The 14,355-nt window shown below is 37.9% G+C and overlaps 1 protein-coding gene across 2 annotated transcripts in view; it reads right to left on the bottom strand.

Moving 5' to 3' along the window:
* Positions 1-14,355, bottom strand: part of Cntnap4 (contactin associated protein family member 4) — a 241,960-nt gene that overhangs the window by 16,828 nt on the left and 210,777 nt on the right. For both annotated transcript variants that reach the window (XM_047529627.1, XM_047529628.1), the window contains 4 exons: positions 8,756-8,995; positions 6,917-7,141; positions 5,367-5,500; positions 4,482-4,569 (listed from right to left, as the gene is read on the bottom strand). In XM_047529627.1, the coding sequence (XP_047385583.1) occupies positions 4,482-4,569; positions 5,367-5,500; positions 6,917-7,141; positions 8,756-8,995 (687 nt within the window). The remainder of the gene's footprint in view (positions 1-4,481; positions 4,570-5,366; positions 5,501-6,916; positions 7,142-8,755; positions 8,996-14,355) is intronic.

Below are 14,355 nucleotides of genomic sequence, written 5' to 3' on the forward strand. Positions count from 1 at the left end.
ATGGAACCTGACATAATTTTCCTATGTATATATATGAAATATTCCACAGTGAATCTCACTATCATGGACATACACAATAAATTAATTTTTAAAAACAACTACAAGTAAATGGCAGAAAGATCAATAGAGGAAAAGGAGTGGGGGGGTCATAAGAAGGAAGGGGAAGAAGCGTTATTGGGGACTAAACTAGAAAAAGATATATTCTGTGCTTGTATTATTATGTCAAAATGGATGCTACTGTCATGTATAACTAAAAAGAACCAATTTTTTTAAAAAAAGAAAATGTAGTCTAGCAAAGTACAACTCACCACCCCCAAAAAGGTCAACTTATATTCTGCTCCCTTAAAAGAAATATCTAGCCAGATGCAATGGCACACACCTGTAATCCCAGCAACTCAGGAAGCTGAGGCAGGAGGATCGCAAGTTTAAAGCCACTCTCAGCAAGAGTGAGGCCCTAAGCAACTCAGTGAGACCTGTCTATAAATAAAATAAAAATAGGGCTGGGGATGTGGCTCAGTGGTCAAGGCCCCCTAAGTTCAATCCCCAGCCCGCCCCCAGAAGAAATATCTAAAAATTATTTTTCAAAAATAGAGGTATGTCAGTCAATATATGATAATTTTGGAAGGTGAATTTGGATTGTGTTATCTGAAGCAATATCGGGGTACGTTATAGTTTATTAGACACATAGGAACATGTTGCTATACAATGATTGAGTGCCCACTACAAGTTCCATAAGAACAGGGGTAAGGTTTGCCTTATTTAGTGGTAGTCTCTGAACACACACCGGTGATAACAAAGTATGTGCTGAATCAATAGATGAATCTATGAGCCCAATGGCCTTACAGAAGTGAAAACCACACTTGATAAGGGTGGGACCACAGAAGCATGCCTCAAAGATCTCCAGGTAGAAGATCCCAGCTGTTAGGCTCTGAAACTTAACTGGAGCTTGGACTCCCAGTTGTTCCCAACAATGGCTGACCTCAGCAGCAATGCTAAGGGATCTTTATTCCTCGGGAACATGACTGATTTTGACACATGGACTCCCAAAGACTTTGCTAAATCTCTTTTAGACCACACAGTGGGTGAGCACCCTTTGATCTGACCCTCCCTCCTCCCTCTCTCCTTTACCTGTAGAGAGAGCCTTAATCACCTCCCTCCCTGTTTTCTCATATGTAAGTGTCCCCTTAATAAAATTCTCCACATAATCTCCGTCTTGGCAGTTGATGCTCAGAGGATCCAACAGGTAACTTCAAAACAGGGTAATGTTCTTTGAAAAATTAATAGCTTCACTTTTTAACCATCCTGTTGATCTATTTTACTATAAATTAATATGTTATACTAAAATATAATAATATAATCTGTAACACTGATAATGAATTCATATAACAGGCAAAATTTGACCATAAGTTATTAGTCTCCTTTGAATTACAAACGATTAGTCTTCCTCATGATCCACACCTTAGGCACACATTAAATAAATTATCACTTATACTTTTGGGAGAATGAATTGATTCAGACTATAAATTTCATTGCTCAATTTGGACTTTAATCTTATTTTCCAACATGAGTGATATGCATTTGAATAATATGCAACTTGAATGAAAACATTAACATCTTTGATTCCATACCAACCTTCCATATTCACTGGCAAAAAAGGAAACACATTAAATGTCATTGTACCACTTAGCTAACACAGTCCTCACAGGATGTAGAACAGTTTTATAATTATTTTATAATATATTTAACAAATTTCTACTCCAAAAAAAATAATTTATCAGTAACTCTGGCATTAAATTTGAAGATAAAAACATGATCTGTCAACATGAGCCATAACTACTAGAACCATCTGTCCTATATTATACATGTTAGGTACATGCCTCATTTCAGTGCCTGCTAGACTGAAGAGCTCTTGAGATCAGGAGTTGTTTTATTTATGTGGTTATTTTCATTACTTTCTGCCACAGTTCATGGTATATTTTGCACATAAAACCTACTTAATTAATGTGCCATCTTGATATCGTGAATGCAGTATCAGCTCACACTTCCACTCATTGATAGCATCCATTCTGGTAATGTGGAGTTTGGTGGATGGGGACCCCTCTACACTACCAGTTACACATGCTTTTAATTCTATGAATGACAATAGATATGGGCACGTAGACTTAATGGAGAACAGAATCACAAGCAGAGCCTTCTGTGAGCCTGATGCTCAACAAAGAGGATTTCAGACAGGGACTGCGACAGAGGATGGAGCCTCTGATCCTTCAGCTTTGCCTCATCCTAGGACCCTCCAGGACTCTCATTCCTTCCCAGCCAGCTCCCCGAGAGCAGAGAGACTGAGGGAGGAAGACACACCCCACAGCTAAGGCTATTGGGGTTTGTTGTTGCTGCTTGTTTGTCTGTTTAGGTTTTTTTGTTGTTGTTGTTCCAACAGAAAATGTATTTTTATTTACATGTAATAATTGTATATATTTATGGCATACAGTGTGATATGTCAATACCTGTTCACCACGTGCACTGATGAGACTAATTAGCATTTTCAGCTCCTCGTCATTTCTCCATGTTTGGAGTCCGGGAGCATCTCTCTTCTGGTTCTTCATGAAATGTACGACAGGCTATTGAGAACTATGGAACCCCCCCATCCCCCACCCCACTGTGCAACACTTGAACCCACTCCTTCCATGAACTGCGCTCTGGAAGCTTCGCCCACGTCCCTCTTCCTCCCCTCCCCCAGTGCTGCCCACCTTCTTACTGTCTGTTCTGTCTTCAGGTTGACTCTTTCCAGCCTCCATGTGTAAAAGAGAATATGCAGCATCTGTCACTTAGCTTAATGACCTCCAGTTCTATTCATTTTGCTGCAAATGACAGGATTTCATTCTTCTTAAAATTCCCTTTTGCCTCCTGTGCCACGCCAAAGTTATAAGTGGAATAAAACCCTCTATCATTAGGGAAAAATGATGTCTAGAAACATCTTAGGTATATGTTCAAACTTAAATAGCCAATTCATAGAGGCCAGTGTCCTTACCTCTACAGTGGCCTGAAATAGATATCAATATTTCCCAAGGCCAAACATGAAATAAGTAAATATTTTCCCTCCTGTTTTTAACTGAGGGCCTAGCCATTGCTTCTATATGTGTGAAACTTAGTTTCAAACTACTAATCATGTGCTCAGCCTGAAAGTGCATATTGTCTTATTCACTAATTAGACATCAGGGACCAGGATTTGAATCAATTTTAAAGCTACAAAATATCACCATTTCATGCCAAATGTGCTATTGACTATGCATGCATCCATAGAGCAAATGATATAAATGTCAATCTTAAGTAGTTGGATTTATGTAATTAACACTGTGAGACACTTGGAATTTTTCGGTTAAGCTTCCAAATAACTAAGTGGTTCTACACACATATCTTTTATGTCCACTGTGGCCTACTACAAAGACGTATAATTCATGATATTTCCCCTGTTTGGAGAAAAAAGAGCACATAATTTTGATACTTATCATACTACTTGAAAGCCTATAAATATTTATAAACTTAGCTATTAACCTTCTCGAGGGCCAATATTTTGATCATTCACCCATAGGTTTAATCAAACATTCTCAAGACTCTGAAACTATGTACAGGGAACATAAGGAATGAATAATAGAGGTACAAATAACTGAAAAGGTCAAAAAATAAAAAGATTTCATTTACTATCTTGGATAAAATATTCCAAGTTAGTGTCAAGTATCAGACTAGGAATGAAAACCGATCTATAAGAAGCCACTCCCCACTATCAAATTATGTGAAATATCAATACTCTATAATTTATTACTAAAAATAGAATCTCTTTTAAAGTTGATTTCCCTATTTCTAATTCATTTCCTGTTGGCAAGTATTAACAACGCATGCATGTTTTAATGTTAAAATGGAAATTGTATGTTTCTACTCCAGAGATGTTATCAGAAGTAATAATGGTGATGAACAAGCATGATAAGCCACTTAGCCTGAGTTTAGGTGGGAATGACTGGCAACAATGAGGTTGCAGCTAGGCAAACAAGAGCCAAGCACCACCTAAAACCTATTGCTCCCTGGAAGGAAAACCATTGCTTTCTCCTTCCATTTCTCTTAGACCTTAACCTAGTTTTATCATTAGATGAAGGTTTGTACACTTGGCAGCTGATTGACACAGACTTTCTTATTTCTACCTTCATTTGACATTTTTGACGTGTGAGAACAAAATTGGTGTTTTCTTCTGCTGGAGTGACAGAGACCAAGGGACCTTCCTCTCAGAGGAGGATGCTTTCCATCCCACAGGGATCCCCAATGCACCATTGTATATGACTCTGTCATGATCATCACCACTCAATTCATAATTAAAATAAGGCCAGTCTTCTTTAGACATGATGAACTGTGTGTGTGCTTGAGCGGGTGTGAGGAGACTCTTCTGACCCAGGGCCATGGATCACCACTAGGAGGAGGTTGTTTCTCTCACTTACCTAAGATCCTGCCCAGTACCAGAGACTTGATGGCACTGAATTCTGTGCCTGACGCCAGGAGGACCTGTCTCCTTGTATTCTCATCAATCTACAAAATGGTCATATGAGGTGCACATATTCAAATGGATGTTGTTTTGTTGAGAGAAGAACAGGAAGAAAAGAAAGAGAAAAGAAAATGATGAAACAAGCAATTCTAAGTTCAGCCCTAAAGGTTTCGAAAAAATATTTAAAAGTCTTAACTGTTTAAAAAGGTGGATATGATTTTCTATACTACACTCAGGTACCATGTATCCACCTTCCACCCTGTTTAGATGGCTTTAGTTTTTTCTCCACTGTCTGAGGAATCCAAGATTGGTGAAACCAATCAAAAGGGACAAGATATTTTTCACCTCAAAGCTTGGTATTTTGACTGGAGTCCTATATAAGACATTTTCTTCTATATCAAGGGCTGAAAAATTAGTGCTTTTCTTCAAAATCTGTTGAAATGAATAATTCCAGTTTCTCTGTTGGGACTCACATTCTTTTTCAAAATATATTATGGTCCTATATTCATTTTCTGTTTAGAATGATTATTAGCTTTATACCCACCCCGTAAGTAAACGGTTTCCTTGAAGTACTGATGTCCCTACACTACAGTAAACTAAGACACCATTTCCCTACCAGCCTGGGTAAAGCCAGGTAGGAAAGTTGGGAATTTTATGAATCAGATATTAATAATACTTTGGACAGAATTTTATTGCTTAAAAAACTGACCACATTTGATGGTCTGTCTATGATCTGTAGAGGACCATTGTTTATTTTATTCATGATCAAATTTCTGCAACAGGTGTTCCATGCTGGGGACTCATATGGCAACTGTGGCTTCTGATGGATTTTCTATATTACCTCTACAAAGACCACTCCTTCTTCTCTGTTAATCTTTACGTGGTGAAGTTGCCCATCAGCCATGCTTTTAAAATCAAAGTTAACAACATCAGGTTCCTGATATCTATTTAGCTTGTACCTTATCTGCAAACTTCCTAAAGCAGAAAAAAAGTTATATTTTTAGTAAAAATTGCATTTAAAAATCTATGAAAACTCATAATCCTTGTATTGCTGCTGTTTATTCATATTCAGGGAGAGATTCACAATCGTTCATTTGGGTGTACCCTCTAAAGTTAATTCCTAAAAGTCAGTTTCTAAGTAAAACCACAGTATTTTGTTCATATGCCTTTTCTTGCCTGCAAATCGTTAATTTTCATCCCTAGAAGTCAATTTTGAGATTAAGCATATGCAAATCCCTTCAGCACTAGTCTCTAATTTAAGCAAAGGAAAATAAGACTAAGTCTCTCTGAAATGTAAAACTATTATGGACTACTACAATGACATTCTTTTTATATAATCTTATATTTAAAATATATATCTCACACTACTGAAAGACAGTTAACTAACTGAATTATTACAAGAAAACATATTTTTAATAAAAATGAAGAATATTTCCAAATGATCATGGTCACAGACTCTGGAATGGAATTAGGGTAAAATGAATGATTTTAAACTAAATTTACCATTAGACTTAATATTAATTGCCTACAGAGCTTTCAATTAATTTATTTCATAGGATGCCTTCCAATTTAACAATGAGAATGTCCTAATGTATACATAAGCTGCAAGCTAAAACCATACAGTCAGGGTAAATATACTTACTGAACAATAATATATTTTTACTGTGGTGTTCAGTGCTCTTGGGTCATATTTGATTTTGTTGAAATAACATATTCACATATTTATATGTTTGTTTTCTCACCAAGAAAACGTATTTCTAAAATTCTCATCTTTAATCCAAATATAAGGTAGAAAAAATAACAGTGAGTGGTTTTCTGTGACAAGGCTTATGTTACAAACATATTTCCTGATCCACATACTATGACCCTACATGGACACACCAAGGTTCCCCTATTTCATTGCCTATTATTAGAACCGACAGGTCATCTTGTGGGCATTTTCTTCTGCATAATGCTGGTTGATTAATACTCCATTAATACTTATTTACTTTGATTAGAAGGAAATATTTGTCATGTCCAAGGAGATATTTTATTTTCAAATGAACTGCAAAACCAATACCAATAGTCATGTCAGTATTATAAAAAGTAAAAAACTTCTAGCAATAAAGAAATATAATAAACATTTTATATGAATAAACTAAATATTTTATATTGCATATGTAAAATTATCAAAATTATAAAAAGAAAAAAGCATTTTAATTATTTTAAATAATCCCTTTAGATTAAGTTTCTTTAAAAAGCCAGTAGTCTGAAAACGCAACATTAGAATACAACATAGGTATACTCTTTGTTCTCTGGGTGTAGTTTGAGAAGCAAGAACCCAGGAATGATTCATATTATTGCCCTCAAGTCCTCATTCAATTTTCTTTCTCTCATCTAAACAGCACTCACCATTTTTGGCAATGATAACTGAAAGGTATTCTTTGTAGAAGGAGCTCATATAAAGCAGTAAGCTGGGTGCCCGTGTTGTTCGGAAGCTGAATTTGATCATTTCTCTGCTCAGCTTCATATCACCATGAAATGAAGCAGCGTGGGAGCTGGAGTTTTTACTTAAGGAATAATTTTCTTGAAAATTGTAAATCACAGATGAGCCAGATCCAAAATATGCAGAAATCTCTGAAATGACATGCGTTTTTTATGTTAAAGCATTTAAGTACAAGCATCTTGTTTTAGTTATGTTAATTGATATCTTAATATTTTTAAATAATGAATTCTGCAGATAGAAGAAACAGCATCAAATGAGAATAACACAGTCACTGAACAGGACTCTCATAATGGCCCTTAAAATGGCTTTATGTTAGGATGACACATAATTAATTCATTAACATAACTTTAGAACTGAAAGCTTAGTGTCTCTTCCTCTGAGTTCAGACAGAAACCGGGTTGCCTGTCTTCAGTTCCTTGAACATCCACTTTCTTATTTTAATTTTAACTCCTATTTATTATTTTGTAGTTAGGACACACTAGTCTCAAATTTACACACACACATACACACAAATATATATGCATGCCAAAGAAGAGGATGCTGGGAGAAAGAATCCTGAACTTGCTTCTTTCTAGCGCTATGCAGGGCTGTTTGTTGGATATGTGTGTAGATGATGCTGACTGGGTCTTATAGCAGCACCTTGATTTCTTTGGCATTTCAGGGCACCTTTCATATTCAATACAGAGTGTGTGTGTGTGTGTGTGTGTGTGTGTGTGCCAAGTAACATTTCTGATTGCACCTAGCAACACAAACTGGAAACTAAATCTAGAAAATGGAGACCAGTTCTTAGGAAGAAGGGGCTGAGCACTAAATGTAAAAGCCTCCTAGAGTGATACCAGCACTGTGTCATTATGATCACAAGTCAATTTTTAAATTACAGCTTATTCTTGATAAAAGCAGATGCCTTGAAAGATGTACTTTTGCCAACTTTCATTAACTGATCCCAATGCTTTCTCTGCAAATCAGGAGTTGCTTTGATTTGGAGCCAATTTCTGTTAGCCTTCTTCAGAAAAATGTTCAGTAGCCCAGAGACACTTAAACAAAGTAATTGAATTTAAATTAATTGGAGGTCAGTTTTCTATGACAAACTATGCAAGTAAAATAAATGTTTGTGTATTCAAAGAAGTCTATCCAGAACACTTAATATGATAGCTGGTACTTTTCTTCTTCCATGACAAGTTATCAGTTAATAACAGAAGATGCAAAATATAGTTATTTTATTTTACCAGCAGATATTCATCATATCTTACAATAAAATGCCTGAGTGTCTCTATTTTGTTGTACATCAATATGTAACAGAAAGTATTTGTTTGGCCAAAGCAAACAAAAATAAAAATAAAGCTTTCTATATTTTCTTGCATTGCTGAACATCTTGGTCATAAATAATAATACAGCATTTAATGATTTTAGAACAGAGAACTGCCCTATGGGCCAGTTGCTGACAGGCTTATTCTTTAAGAGCATCAAAATGAGATAGAAAAAAGAAAATAGCAGACTGAGTAGCTAACACTTGAAGATACCTAGAGGCGACTATTTGTGAATTTATCAGTAATAGAGGCTCGTTTTTCAAGAACCAAGTCAAATATCTAAGGGATGAAATATGATTAGCATTCAATAGATACTTTGCAAAAGAAATTCAGAAGTGGAAATATTTTTGTTTTGAATGGCCACCCAGAACAGAACCAACGGACGTTTTATTCATAAAGGATAAATTTTCTGGTCAGAGTGTCTAATGTCATACTTACCGTGGGAACAGAATGGCCCGGTGTAGGCAGAGGAAGAGCAGTCACAGAAGAACCCACTGGGCTTCTCCCTGCACTTCCCTCCATTGCGACATAACTTTCCGTAGCTGCCACAATGTCCTCGACACCCAGGCTGCACCCCGGGAGTCACCATGGCCCTTTCTTCCAGATCCAGGGCCATCCCGTTCAACTGCAGAGACCGGATGCATCCCAGAAAGCCCCTCTGTCTGGTGGCTGTCCCACCTAGAAGGGAAACACTGCAAATGCAAACATGTCCCCAGGTGATTTATTCGAGATTTAAATACCAAAAAACCTGTGGCCTCACCGAAAAGAATAAAAATTGGGACTTGACATAAAATGGCAAAAATTAGAGGAACACCATATAACCCAGCTATCCCACTCCTTAGACTGATCCAGAAGAGGAAGAGTCAGCATACTTCAGTGATACATGCGTACCCATGTTTATCACAGCACCATTCACAGCCAGCTAGTGACAGAACCAGCCTAGGTGTCCATCAACAGATGACTGGGTAAAGAAAACATGGTATAGATACACAATGGAGTTACTTTTGGCCATACATAGGAAAGAAATCATGTCATTTGCAAGAAAAATGCATGAATCTGAAGTGAAACAAGCTAAGTTCAGAAAGGTAAGTACTGAATGTTTTTTCCTATATGTTCAAGCTAGAGGAAAAGTAAATAAATAAAAAGGATGTCATGAAAGCAGAAGGAAGACTCTCAGGGTAGAGGAAGACCATCAGGGGAAGGGTAAAGGGAAATATTGGGGAATGAAATTAAATTGTGTTATGTGTAAGAACGAATATGCCACAATGAAACCCACCATTATTTATAATTATTAGGCACCAATGAAAAAATTAGAGGATCAATTATAATTTAGGAAACAATTTTCTTGACCAACTCTAGATCTCAAAAGAACACAGCATAAATTCTACTTTTTTTAAGGTTAAATTGTTGCATACTTGTTTTCTATAAAAGATTTATTAGCTGTGCAGTAACTAACTACTCCATTCATCCATTCCTTGGCTGGCACGGCATGAGTGGGGGTTGGGGTCAGAGCTCCCAGGGTTCAGGAGGGGAGCACCTTCTGCCCTGCAGGGATGCCCGGGGTCCCTGTCACTGAGAAGGAGGACCAAACTCAATGAACATTTCTGAATAAATGAATCATATGTAGATAATGGAACATCATAAAAAATGAATTCCTGAGAATTTTGGATTTATGAGGAACTAACACTATTTAGAAACCAGATTCATAGATACAATGGTCCCTATCCAAATTGCTGAATTAAAATTTCTGTGTTCGAACTGCCTCAGTTTACGTTATCTGTGCCTCTTCAATGAAGGATACAAAGGTCTTAAGGGTGTGGGTCATATTTTCTATTTATAAATTCACAGGTGGCGTGGTGGGGGTCAGACATATTCCAATGTTATGTGGGCACGGCAAGGAAGGGTTGGATTTCCTCCCAGAGTTTTGGAAGAGCTGGCACTCTTCTTACATTTAGTCCATCTCCTGCCATTCCTGAAGTCTCTCTTCAGCCCTTATTCTCAGGACTCCTCTCTTCTTTCCACCGAGGTGCTACCCTTGACTTCACCTCTCTACACTCCACTCAGTAAGCACCTAGGGCTCAAAGTCTTCAGCCAACCTTCTTTGGGCCTCTGCCTAGATTTTTCTTTCCTGGGAAAGGCAGCCTGCCTTGGTTTAATCTTTGGCATGGGAACATTCTGGAAAGGATCAGGTGCTGCGCAGTTTAAGTTAGAGATGTACCTCTTGCGTATTTTATTTACTTCAGGTCATGATACATTAGATCATGGCATACAGTCTGTAGAATATGGTCACATTAAATGACTTGGTTATGCCTTTGCTGCTCTGAACCATCCACAGTGCTCTAATTCAGGCATTAATCTTAGTGTGCCAACAGCATAACAATAACTAACTATCTTGGGATCAGGCAACTAAATACAGTCCGTTCTTAGTTATTCCAGTTTTTTTTTTTTTCTCTTCTTGTTTGTTTTGAATGACGAGGAACTTGAGGCACAGAGACGCCCGAGGATTGGCCCACAGGGGCAACTGAGGAAACATTTAGAATAAACACATTTAGTTAGAAGCAGAGGTTGATTAAAACCCACAGGGAACCTTCATTCCAAGGCAGCCCCCTTTCTCTCCACTCCAAAATACGGTCGAAAAGGAAACTCATTTCCTTCTAAACCTCAGATCATTTTAGGTTTGAATGGCATTAAACTTCTCCAAGCTTTAGACAGTAGCTCTTTGCTGGGCACTGTGTCTGACACTGGGCTCTGGAAGGGCTCCTAGTCTAATAATAAATTTAGACAGATTTAATGGTAGAAATAGGCACAAGAATGCCAAAAGATGGGGTCATTAACAGGAAAAAAAAAGGTGTGTGTGTATATGTTTAAGCTTGCCTGTGTATAAAATATAAACGCCAATGGTATTTGTAATAATGAGAAGAAAATCAACATCTAGCCTTGTAAATAGAACATCTTTATTCTATATTTTCAAAGAGGTAATGTTTACCTAGTCAAAGAGTTTGAAATGGCATCTTTAAATGATCAGAAAAGGTAAAGTCTAATGAGACATAAATAGTCATGTCACACATGTCCTGAGGATTTTCACGAGACCATTAGGTTTCAGGTAAATAACTTTTTATTTTCAGATGTAACTTTTCTGGAAAACATGGCTAATGTAAATGGGATTGGGCTTGAAAGCTTAATTAAAGATTGCAGTGCCTTTTCAGGGTTAGAGTATGTCCAATTAAAATGAGCTACAGTTTGATTAATTGATTCTGGATGTTTCTGCTGAGCTATTATGTTCAGAACTATCTTCCAATTAATTTCCTATCAATTTACTTGCCATGCTATATCAGACATAATGAATTCTGGAACTTCACAGAAACTGAGTATCTTGTGAGGCAGCTTTCTGCATGATTGGGCACAATGGGCTCTGTCCACCCACACAGCAGTCCTGAGGTCTTGCACCTAAATAACTCAGGTGGACACCAGGTGGAAACCCAGCTATCCTTTTCCAGCTAAACCAATCCTTCCACCACGTTCCTTATCCTCAGGAAGTTAGTCTAAGTGACAGGCGTTAGAGGCACCAAGAAGGAGCTGGCTCTTTCCTAGTCCTAGTTTCCCTATTCTTATGGCAGGAAGACCTTTGAGATAAACTTTGATTTTTTTTATTTAAAAAAATTATTCATGTGCTGTGCTTGACTATTACTGAGGATTAATTAGGAACAATTGCCTAATTGGCCTGGGAGCCTTAGAGAGAGAAAGAAATCAAGATCTTCATGCTGCCCTTTAAAATTCAAGGTTACAGAAATCACCTTGCAAAGTCTGGAGGCTATCCCTGACCCTGACACTGTGGCAGAGGAGGACAAGTAAGGCTCCAACCACAACCCAGCAAAGGTCACGAAAGTGACCAGCATGAGGGCTAGGCCCAGGAGCGAGTCAGGAGACCGAAAGGAAAACACTGCCTTCCATACACCACAGAGCAGATCTTGAGTTCCGTCTCTCCTCAGCCATCCTGTGGGAAGATGGCCTCGCAGAAATGAAGATGAGAGATAACGAAGAAGGCTGTGCGACACAAGTCCAGCTTCCTTTTTCCACGCCATGTTCTTCGTTAAGCAAAGTCCTAGGAAGGTGGGGGGGGGAGACTGTTTTCAAAGAACTATTAAGGTGGAAAGAGGCAGCTGGCTGATGTGGGTGTTGAGTTCAGACACTTTTCCCTGAGCCAAACTCAGTGGTGAAAACCTGTCCTGGGGCTGGTAACCTCAGGGAAGAGGGGGTTCCTTTGGGCTTCTCCCCTGTGGAGGCCACCACTGCTCTCTGATTTGATCATGCTAGGGCCTATTTATGGAACTGAACTGTTGGCCGTCTTAGTCACATTCTCCATTCCCAAGAGACTCCGTCTGAATTCTGCCTCCGGTCAACAGTCACTGAGGTTTACCCACCGGACCCAGCAAAGTGCACTGAGGGCTTCGTAGGCTAATCATGAAAAAGACACCTCAAGGAAGGCAGAAGAACATAATTAAAACAAATGATATGATTACATTAAAGAGAAATATGACCTTTATTGTACTGAATTGGTAATAAGGGAACACACTTACTACAAAAGAAAATTAGACTGAAATAAAAATTATTCAAACATAAGGCTATTTGATATTCTCTTCCCATGACTATATTTTAGCATATCAAAAACTGAAAGTTAAAAAAAAGAAAAATGTGGAATATATTATAATTAAGAACTTCTGTTCATCAAAGACACCATTAGCAATATAAAAACCCACTCAATTCACAGAGAGGTAGAAGATATTTGTCATAAACTTGGATGGCAAAGACCCAGAATGCATAAGGATTCTTATACATTTTGTTTTAAAGAAGACAACCTTGTAGAAACTGGACAACAAATCTGAATAGTCACTTCATAAAAGGATATCCAAATGGTCACAGAGATCTGGCTGTATCCCCTGCTCAGTGTAGGAAAATGCTACGACCCAGTAATTCCTCTCCCAGATACAAACCCAATATAAAACAGTCATATGCTCACCACCTCCCCCCCAAAAAAAAGAAAGGAAAGAAAGAAAGAAAAGAGTACAAAGACATATTTGTAACATCCAATCTTTGAAACTACTTAAATACCCATTGACAGTAAATAAATATATCTTTTTAGGGCAACTGTTGTTTTCCAAAAATGTCTCAGGGAATACCACTGATCTCAGAGCTTCAGTACACTTAGAGTTCAGTATCGACTTCTGTGTATGGCATCTAGAAACCGTTCACTCTGGACACTCAATAAATATTTGTTGGTTTGATCCAGTTCAAGTGCAAAATGCAAATGGTACCTGACTATGTCGGTGGTCCTTACCTCCCCGGCTTCTAGTCACAACACATTGAACTGGAGTTTAACTTGTTTAAAAACTTGTCAGTAAAGGAATTTAGACAGGAAACAAAAATTGCAGAGTTGGTTGAATGAAAATCAATTCAAGGCTAATTTAAGAAGCTTCTAGGAAAAATGCTGAGTCGACAAACCAAAATAGAAAATGACCACTGTCACATTTCAGCTCGCAAAATGATTGATTCTTTTCTCTCCATCATTTCCGTGGTTGCTGAATGTTTGTGAGCCCGTGATAACAGCAGTGACTCTGGACACTGAGTTCTCCATGTTGCCAAGGTCAAGGGTACAGGTGGAATACACCAATAAGCATTGTGCCACTAAAAATTGTTTTTTCAAAGTAATAGGTAGCAGCTCTGAATAGGACTTTGAAGATGTGTCATAAATTGTATACAGAGAGAGAGAGAGATCACAAAGTGAAAGAATGTGAAAAGAATGGTAAGGACCCAATGCCGTGATTAAGAACAAGAATGAAACAACATGGGCTGTCTTATTATGCAAAGCAACCCGGTGTGACGTTGGGAGTTACTTAAAGAAGAGATGTCCACCTCCTAGATGTTCCTGTTTCTGACTATCATCTCACATTGGTGACCACTTTTCCACTTGTTCATACAAGGGTTTATGTTCATGGCTATTCCTCCTTCGCTGCACATGACATCCTACAGTTTAGATGAGT

This window comes from Sciurus carolinensis, chromosome 16 (assembly GCF_902686445.1).
Source record: "Sciurus carolinensis chromosome 16, mSciCar1.2, whole genome shotgun sequence".
Taxonomy (NCBI): domain Eukaryota; kingdom Metazoa; phylum Chordata; class Mammalia; order Rodentia; family Sciuridae; genus Sciurus; species Sciurus carolinensis.